The sequence below is a fragment of the Sinocyclocheilus rhinocerous genome, unplaced genomic scaffold, assembly GCF_001515625.1.
Source record: "Sinocyclocheilus rhinocerous isolate Xijiao unplaced genomic scaffold, SAMN03320098_v1.1 scaffold2279, whole genome shotgun sequence".
Classification (NCBI taxonomy): Eukaryota; Metazoa; Chordata; class Actinopteri; order Cypriniformes; family Cyprinidae; genus Sinocyclocheilus; species Sinocyclocheilus rhinocerous.
In genome coordinates, this window is record NW_015645063.1 from 589,630 (window position 1) to 598,143 (window position 8,514).

The 8,514-nt window shown below is 38.4% G+C and overlaps 1 protein-coding gene across 1 annotated transcript in view; it reads left to right on the forward strand.

Moving 5' to 3' along the window:
- Positions 1-6,261, forward strand: part of mb21d2 (Mab-21 domain containing 2) — a 9,899-nt gene extending 3,638 nt beyond the window's left edge. Inside the window, exon 2 of the mRNA XM_016508537.1 lies at positions 3,313-6,261. Coding sequence (XP_016364023.1) covers positions 3,313-4,583 — 1,271 coding nt within the window. The 3' untranslated portion in view covers positions 4,584-6,261. The remainder of the gene's footprint in view (positions 1-3,312) is intronic.
- The last annotated feature ends 2,253 nt before the right edge of the window (positions 6,262-8,514 follow it).

Here is an 8,514-nt window from a genome sequence, read left to right on the forward strand (position 1 = left end):
TATATATATAGGCTATATTTAAAAAAAAGTTTACTAACTAACTAACCAGTTTTAAGAACCACTGACATGTTTACTAACCAACATCTCCACTAATATATATATGTGTGTGTATATATGTGTGTGTGTGTAATATATATATATATATATATATATATATACACACACACACGACAGAGCAGTCATAGGTGCATAAAAACTGTTAATGATCTAGTCCTGCAGACATACTGAGGTTAATTTAAATGAATAAATACATTAATTAATTAATTAAAAAGTGAATGACTTGAGATCAGTTAGTATTTAAACATGGTAAAAAATGTATCACTAATAATTAGAAAAAGTACAAATTACAGTACAACTGGCTGTAATATCAATAACTTTTATTTCTAGACCTTAATTCCTTTCTTAGTATCGAACCCCTCTTTTGGTTCATAGTATATCTGTGTTTAGGCCTATTTGTTATTAGGCATTACATTTTTTTTCACTGATTGTCTAAATATATTTTTCTGACACCGGGTGGTCTAAGACAGATTTAGTATTGGGACTGTTTTCAGCAGAAAATCAATAGGACTGTCCAGCGCTAGGTTTTTATTTCCAAACTAGGCGGAAGTGGGTGTAAGGCAGCATTCAGGCAATTGTGGGAACCTCATATCCATTGAGGCAGAAGTAATGTACAGCTCTCTCTTTCTTTCTGTTCTCACACTTTCATTCACTGCCATTCACCAAAGGCTCAGTTCAGATAGCAGGAGGCTGACTGGCCTGCAGTGTCTGTGTATGCAAATGAGACAGATGGAACAAAAGTGACACTGAATATCTTTGAGAGATTTAAAGAATGACGGGGTGGAGGGGTGTGGGAACAGCATAAAAAGATTCAACTTGAAAAGTACTAATCCTGATCTTTATATATATATATATATATATATATATATACACACACACACATTTATAAAAATTTCTGCTTTTGACCCCCGCTCTGCACATTTTGTATGTTTCTCTTATTGCTTCAGAGGTTTGTTCCATTTGACCGTAAGTGCCCTGCGAAGTGGACATCACAGGATATTCCGCCATAATTCCAGTTCAAAAGGAGCGTATATGTTCCATTCAAAGAACATTAAAGTGTGTGAGATGTGACTACTATTCAAATTTCATGATTACAGTTAAATAACCCTTCACACTTCTGTAGTAAGTTTGGTCTGTGTGTGAAGATAGTGGTGTTCTTAAGTGCAGTAAACTTCAGCCGATTTCCCGTGTGCAGGGAGTAGAGAGCAGTGAACACTATGTAGGGACCATGTCAATTGGAACAAAGTTAATTTAAGGCGCTCTCTTCTAACAAGCTGGTGATTTGAATCAGGTGCGTTAAAGAGAGACATACAAAATATGCAGAGCGAGTGGTCGCGAGGAGCAGGATTAAGAACTGCTGAGTGTAAATGCTTAAATTATTTATTTTCTTCCAGTTGTTTATTAAATTGTTTACTTATACTGCCATGAAGTAGTTAGAATTATTAGAATAGTTTCGAATCATTTGATAATTTTATATATGGAAAGCAAAAAAATTTAAAGCATTATTTTAAAAAAAATTATTATTTCTTTAATTTTTTTTGTAAAAAAAAAAAAAAAGTAATTGCCCCCACAGTCTGGAAACTATTAAAACAATTATATTTCTGTAAAATGAATGCAGTGTTCCTGTTCCAGTATAAGAACGTCATAGTTAAAGTGAAACATGAAGGTAACAGTGTGGTCATATATTGGTTATCGCATATATTATGTTATATACAAGATACAATTATTTAGGAGAATGTCTGACCATCTGTGTGAGAGCTGAAGTTTAAATGAATGATCCAATGATCCAAAACACCAAATCAAGTCAAAATATTAATGGCTGAAAAAAGTCAAAATTAGGACTTTATTAAGGATCCTATTAAGATGGTGTTGGAGGACCTGAAAGAGCAATTTATGCTTCTTTGATCAAGTGAGCTTGACACTCATCAGTAGCCTATGTGAAAACGTTTTTTGAAAAAAGTGCAGTCCTACTTTTTTTTAGGGGAAGCTGGCATAAGAAGTGTTGAAGAGAGATTAAAAATATACATTAAGTGGCAAAAGAAGGCAAAGAACTTTACCATAGTAAGTGATTCCAAGGTCACTGAGTCAATCTGTCTCATGGGAAGAGCTATAAATATTTGAATGCATCCCATTCCTCAAAGGGGACAGATAAATCTCAGCTTGGAGTGGGCTTGGATGCTGAAGAACATTAAACTGCCGGCTGCATCTATACTCAGTAACTGATTGTATGTCTCCATCTGTGCTCTAAAAGCCAGTATAGACACACAGTAGAATATAAATAACTCTAAAGAGCGTCACATTCCTCCGTTATTGATCTGCCGCTTTTTTCAAGTGCTGGTGTTGACTTTCAGGTCCTCTTATTGATCCACTGGAAATAGATGCCAAAGGAGAGTGCTCTGCTGTCTGCATTTAAGTGGAAGAACTTTGGTCACGTGACAGGAAGTGTGCAGTAGCACAGTGTTTCGAAAACTTGGTGGCACAGCATTGTCTTATAATGTTTGGTTAGACTTTTAGCAAATTTAGAATGATTCAATTAGAATCGTAATGCAATTTTATTCAGTTTGAAAAATGTGTAAACAACAAACAATGTGCAATATATGCAAGCAACAAGCAAACTGATAATTTACAGTAGAGAAACCATTAGTTAATGCATTTCATATGTGTGTACATATATATACAGTATATATATATATATATATATATTATCGTTCAAAGTTAAAATTAATTGAAAATAAATATTTTAATTTTTGTACAATTATCAGCTGTAAGAATCTTTGTTTCAGTGCATCAGACAAGTGTTTTGCACAGTCTGACTTTTGTTGAAGCCTGGAATTAAACCACATCATGTTGGTTCATCTGGCCAGAGCAGAACTGGCCCCCCAACTGGACCTGGTTTTTCTCCATTCTGTCACTGATGGACTTAGGGTTCCTTACCACTGTCACCTTGTCTTGCTTAGTTGGGGACACTTCATTTATGGCAATATTGTCAACTTTATTCCACAGAAACAATTTGAAGAGAACTAAACTGAGCTAGACTATGATGTCACTGAATCAATGATAAACTGACTTTAACTGAAAAATTGACTGTTTACTATTGTCCTCTTTTTAGAGCTGCTCTACAGCAGGATTTTATTTCCACTATTGACACTATTTTCCTGTTTAACACTGTTATGCTGCTTTGACATAATCTGTATTGTATGAAGCGCTATATAAATAAAGGTGACTGAACTTGACTCTGTTTTGTCTCTGTTTCAGGCATGGTGCAAAAGCTGGACCAAAAACTGCCTGTCGCAAATGAGTACCTGTTGTTGTCTGGTGGTGTGCGAGAAGGTGTGGTGGACATGGATCTCAATGAGCTTGGCATCTACAACCGTGGCTCCAACTATGACTTGGCCTTCACCCTGTTGGTTCCTGCACTTAAATTGCACGACCGGAACCAGCCTGTAACGCTGGACATGCGCCACTCAGCACTTGGTCACTCTTGGCTCAGCTTGCGACTTTTTGACGATGGTACCATTAACCGTTGGCGAGACTGCTGCACGCTTACTGATCATCTGAATGGCACCACCAACTACTTCTTCTCACCTACACTGGTAGCCGACTGGTTCCAAGAAGCTGTTGGACTAGTACTGGCAGAGTTACAGCGCAAGCCACAAAGGGGCACCCCGAGGGTGGAGCAAGTTGAGCGTCACAACACGCTGCTCACTATAGTTTTAGGTGTGGGCAGCAGCCGCATGCTTTATGACATTGTTCCTGTGGTGTCTTTTAAAGGCTGGCCGGCAGTTGCTCAAAGCTGGTTGATGGAGAACCACTTCTGGGATGGCAAAATCACAGAGGAGGAGGTTATCAGCGGCTTCTATCTGCTGCCTGCCTGCTCAGCCTCTGGTTGCAGAAAGAACGAGTGGCGTCTCTCTTTTGCCCGCAGCGAGGTTCAATTGAAAAAGTGTATATCACCAGGCCTCATGCAAGCTTACCAGGCGTGCAAGGCAATAGTTATTAAGCTACTAGCCCAACCTACATCTATCAGTCCCTATTACTTACGTTGCATTATGTTGTGGGCTTGTGACCGACTACCTGCAAGCTATTTGTCACAGGAAGACAATGTTGCGCATTTCCTGCTAGGTCTCATAGATGACCTGCAGCACTGCCTTGTCAACAAGACCTGCCCTAACTATTTCATCCCACAGTGTAACATGTTGGAGCACCTGTGTGACGAGACCACTATGTTTCACGCTCGTAAACTAGCGCTGGTACGCTCGGATCCAGCCGAGCACCTGCGATCCATTGTTGAGCTGGCCAAGGCAGCCAACAGACTGACGCAGGAGATGCAGCGTCGTGGGAGTTCCTCAGGACTGCTCTCTCCGCTTGCGGATCCCTCCTCTGCTGATCACCAGCAGTCAGATGACCGGCTGGCCAAGAAGCTACAGCAGTTAGTGACCGAGAATCCAGGGAAGTCTATCTCTGTGTTCATCAACCCTGATGACGTCACACGACCTCACTTCCGTATTGATGACAAGTTCTTCTGAAAACAATGGTCTATTTTCACTTCTCCTCTTCTGTAATGGTTGAACCTGATGGGAACCTGATGCATGACACTGTCTAGAAACTGGAGCTGTGTCCCTATGCCTGTATACATCAGACTGCAGAGGATTTTCTGGGGGAAATGTTCTGCAACAGCTCTATAGCACCTGCCTTACTGAGAGGCAAATCCAAACCACTTGCACCTGCAAAGGGTTAAAGCATAGTGGGTTTCACGGTGACTCTGAGAATAAAAGTCAGGGCAAGTGGGCAATGATTTACATAGTAGAAGAAAATATAGTATATGTCCTCCCGTGGTATGTTAATTTGAACAAAAATCTGATGTAATGAATGATAGATTCAGACATTGTTTTTTTTTGTGTTTTGCATCTGTGCTGACTACACACTTCCGGAACCTGTTTGTGTTTGTGTTATATCCATATAATGCTGTTTTTAAACCTGCGCAGTTAACTTGTCTTATTATTTATTTAGAGAAAATTACAGAAGATAATATCAGAGAAAGCCAACCCTTTTCTATATATAAGGGATTGAAATCATATTCCCTTAAGTGCAATTAAAAAAATGTTCAGTTAGAATGAGAGGTTCTTGTATTGACAAAAATTGTTGTTATAAGAATGCAGAATCGTTTAAAGGGGTGTGGGGTGCTTGACTTGTAGCCCTAAAACTTTCACTGCTATTGGAGATTAAAAGGATGTTGTTGTGATTTTAAATTTTTTTTTTTTTGGAAAATGAATGAATGAAAGTGACAAGCAGCTATCCAATATAAGCCCACATATCACCAATGTTAAGGGTGTCTCTAACAAAATACACAGAGTAGGACAGAGGAACTAGATACTGCTCTAAGATTTTCAGTTCAATGTTCTATTCTTATATGAGAGGTGCAGAGTCATTTCAAATACAAAGGTCAATTTTAATGATCTCTCAAAGACTTTTTTCAGGATCTCTGGGTACATAATACTTTATTAGTACATGTCAGCATTAAATAACATGAAAACGGGTTACAGTGGATGTTGTCTATTTGTGTTGTAGATGAAATCATTTATTATCAGGAACTGGGTGTTGTGGTTATGTGGAAATGTGCAGGCTAGGATATTATGTCACAGAATACGCTGACTCAGTGTGTCTGTGGAGTCCACTGTATTTGCGAACAGCAGAATGAAACAAGCACAGTACAGTGCAGAGAATGTGGCAGTATCCTGTGGTGATAAATGTGAGGCAAAACTATCTTGTTAGGTTTTGGTACTTAACACACTCTTGCATGTAGGACTAATTTCTTTTTCATCTCAAGCCTTTGATGCTAATTCCAAAATGTCATTTTAGAGCTAGTAACAAGAGGCTTTGGCAATTGATAATGCAGTCTAATTCAGTTATTGGAGAGAGAGATTAACTGTAGCTTTCTGAAGCTTGTAAAGCTAGCTGAGTCTGTGTGACTGTGTTCAGCATCAGCATCTCTACTATTAGCAAAACTGTAACTTTAACTGTTTCAAGAACAGTGACTTACCAAATAACTAGAGAGTTGCTACTGAGAGATGTCATGTAGCTTTCAGATGTGAAACTGTTTTATTAGTAAATCAACAGGGCAGCACTGGCAACACATTTCTGTGTATGTTTCTGTGTGTGTCTGTATTGTATGTGTGTGTACGCTTGTATAAGGGAGAGAGCGGGAGAACAAAAGCGCACGTTTCATCAATAATAAAACAATTTTGTGGGATAAACATTTTCATCCTGTTGTGCTTAGGTTATTTTGCTGTTGTAGGCTGTAAGGACCTTTGAAATAACTGAAATAATTTGGCAAAGTGATATGGAAACTGCCTGGAACTATTTTAGCTGTGCATTTGCTGAAGAATAATTACACACCTTAGCAAGTTTGTCAACCAATCTGAGTGAACCATTGTAAACATAGGAATACTGAACATGCAGTGGAAATAATCTTTGATAACCTAGTATCCATTATTTTCTCCATAATCTTAATATCTCCATAATAACAATTTCCCCATAATCAGTTCTTACAAATCTCCAGAAGTTTGTCTGTTCTCTTATTATTTAGCAACAAAGCAAAGTTCATTTTTGCCTTATTACTTGTCTATTTTCAATTGAACTTGGCACTAAATGCACCGCAGATGAATGCAGGGAGCAACGACTCTAGCCTCCAACAACCAGACTGATTTAAAAATGAAAGATAGTTTTGCCTCGCATTTATCACCACAGGATACTGCCACATTCTCTGCACTGTACTGTGGTCGTTTCATTCTGCTGTTCACAGATACAGTGGACTCCACAGACACACTGAGTCAGCGTATTCTATGACATAATATCCTAGCCTGCACCTTTCCACATAACAACAACACCCCAGTTCCTGATAATAAATGATTTAATCTACAACACAAATAGACAACATCCATTGTAACCCGTTTTCATGTTATTTAATGCTGACATGTACTAATAAAGTATTATGTACCCAGAGATCCTGAAAAAAGTCTTTGAGAGGTCATTAAAATTGACCTTTGTAGGCCTATTTGAAATGACTCTGCACCTCTCATATCAGAATAGAACATTGAACTGAAAATCTTAGAGCAGTATCTAGTTCTTTTTTTTTAACAGCAGATGTAACATAAGCTGTTATTCCCGTCCCTGTACACTGCTGATGCTGCCATTCTTCATGTTTTGAGGCTATCAATGAGGCTATTACAGTATTGTGCAGGGTTGTCTGCCATTCTGAATTGATCTGAGAAAGTCTTTTAAATTAAATTTCTGAAGTTGAATTGAAGTTGAAAATAGGATGTAGAGTTGTAATTTGAATGGAAGGAAGTAAAATGGAAGGAATCCATGGATTCAATTGTGAATATTTCTTTATGTCTGGGTATTTGGGGTGGTTATCTATTGATATCAGTTTTATTTTACAGTACAAATAAGCATTAGTCAAATTTACAGGAAACAAATTTTGTGGCCAAAATTGAGTTATGTGACTGAGCTGAATACAAATGCCATCTCAACAACCAACACATGAATTGCCAATTCATAAATTCTGAACTCTGAATATCTTACTTATTCAGAGTTTAGATATTCAGAGTCTGAATATCTTACTTATTCTTATGCTTGGTTATGCCAGTCATACAAGGGAAATATTACCAGAAGTATTGATTGTGCTGTAGCATGTGCAGTGATTATTTATAAGTCTTCTCTCAAACCGCACAAGCAAAGACTTGTGCGGTTTGAGAGAAGTCTTTGTGTGTCCGGGATACAAACTCTCTCATACTCATTCATCAACAGCGCTGTGTAACGGCTGCTCTCTGCTTCTAGACTACAGCGAGGTTCAGCACTCTGTCTCTGCCCTTTCCCAGAAGCATTGACGCATCCCGCAACGGCAACCACAAGAGATCAAGAGGTTCCTGCAAAACACAGCACGACATGGATAAAGGAGATAAAGGTAAGAAACTTAAAACCGTGGAAGTGTTTATTATTATGCTGGGAGAGAGTGAATGCGCTTTAGGGCTGTTTCAGGAAAAGTGGACTGCGGATCTGGTTCGGGAACGGAGCATGATATGATGCTTAATGCAGTATCCGGAATTAAAAAGCTTGGCGAACTGCGAAAGCTCCTGTACATTTGGACATTCTGTTAGGAACGGATCATTGTTAATGTTATATAGTTGGTGTTGAGTAAGGTGATCATATAAAAGATGAACATTAGCGTTAAAAGTGTGTGCCAAGATACAGGCAGCGACTGTCTGCTTCATCCTGTGCAGATGCTGAGCAAGTAAAAATCCTGCAAACATACCACACTGATGTAAGCTGATATATATATATATATATATAATTTTATTTATTTTTTTTCAACTAGAGCTTGTGTGACTTTTTGTGGGAAATTATTTCTGCCAACTAAGGGCTGGGCCAGGTGCTACTATAAAAAGTGCTGGCTGT